This window comes from Nanorana parkeri, unplaced genomic scaffold, assembly GCF_000935625.1.
Source record: "Nanorana parkeri isolate BGI_ZX_2015 unplaced genomic scaffold, ASM93562v1 scaffold3028, whole genome shotgun sequence".
NCBI classification, from domain to species: Eukaryota; Metazoa; Chordata; class Amphibia; order Anura; family Dicroglossidae; genus Nanorana; species Nanorana parkeri.
This window is the reverse complement of record NW_017309296.1, coordinates 1-1,168: the sequence shown is the minus strand read 5'-3', so window position 1 is coordinate 1,168 and position 1,168 is coordinate 1. Positions and strand designations below refer to the sequence as shown.

At 51.0% G+C, this 1,168-nt stretch overlaps 1 protein-coding gene across 1 annotated transcript in view; it reads left to right on the top strand.

The window, feature by feature from the left end:
• TBRG4 (transforming growth factor beta regulator 4) overlaps nt 1-518 on the top strand; it is a 23,222-nt gene extending 22,704 nt beyond the window's left edge. Inside the window, exon 11 of the mRNA XM_018574534.1 lies at nt 371-518. Within this exon, the coding sequence (XP_018430036.1) occupies nt 371-472 (102 nt within the window). The 3' untranslated portion in view covers nt 473-518. The remainder of the gene's footprint in view (nt 1-370) is intronic.
• The last annotated feature ends 650 nt before the right edge of the window (nt 519-1,168 follow it).

Here is a 1,168-nt window from a genome sequence, read left to right as displayed (position 1 = left end):
TTTTCCCCTCTCTGACGCTCTCCCCGCCTTTTTCCCCTCTCTGACGCTCTCCCCGCCTTTTTCCCCTCTCTGACGCTCTCCCCGCCTTTTTCCCCTCTCTGACGCTCTCCCCGCCTTTTTCCCCTCTCTGACGCTCTCCCCGCCTTTTTCCCCTCTCTGACGCTCTCCCCGCCTTTTTCCCCTCTCTGACGCTCTCCCCGCCTTTTTCCCCTCTCTGACGCTCTCCCCGCCTTTTTCCCCTCTCTGACGCTCTCCCCGCCTTTTCCCCCTCTCTGACGCTCTCCTCGCCTTTTCCCCCTCTCTGACGCTCTCCCCGCCTTTTCCCCCTCTCTGACGCTCTCCCCGCCTTTTTCCCTCTCCTCTCTGGCAGATCCCCTTCTACGAGTGGCAGGATTTGAAGTCGGACTGGCAGAAGCAATGTTACCTGAAGGATCAGTTTAAGAAGGTGGTGGCAGAAGACATGGCGCAGTGAGGAGCCGGACCCAGACCAAGAGACTTGTGTGTATATATGTATGTTATGGCCGCCAGTGCCTGGCTCTGGGGGTCGGGGGATGGGACGGGATATAAATTTTAGGATAATATGTTTTATTGTAAAATGATTGTAATGGGAGAAAATTCTCATTGATAAAGACCGATAAAAAAACAAATTCTGTGTCTGTGTCTTTAATATCCGAAGACGTAAAGCGGCCGAGATTCTTCCCTTTCAGGGTTATCTTTATTCTGGCGACATTCGGGGTCTCTGGCAGAGGACGTGGGAGCACTTCCCCTTTAAACTCAATGGAGAAGCTGCTGAGCCATCATGAAACCCGAGGGTCAGTCCGGCACTGGCTGTCACAGCATTAGGTCCCTCCCCCGCAGAGCCGATCACTCCCGCCTCCCCTTTAAAACAGCGCTGTGGCATACGAGTATAGTCTCACCCCAAAAAAAGTCTGTACATGTGCATTGTATTGAATGGTATCCCCCCCCTCCCCCCCTGCGCAATGCTCTGCATGCAAATACTCTGTTATTACACTTTACATTATAAATATGGATTCCTGATAGACTTGTATATCATGTACAATGTCTCGTGTACAGTATGTCACAGCTATATATGTATAATAGTGTGTGACTGGGGGTATATTAGAGTGTAAGCTCCATCTAGTGGCCATAATGCGGTATAATACATACT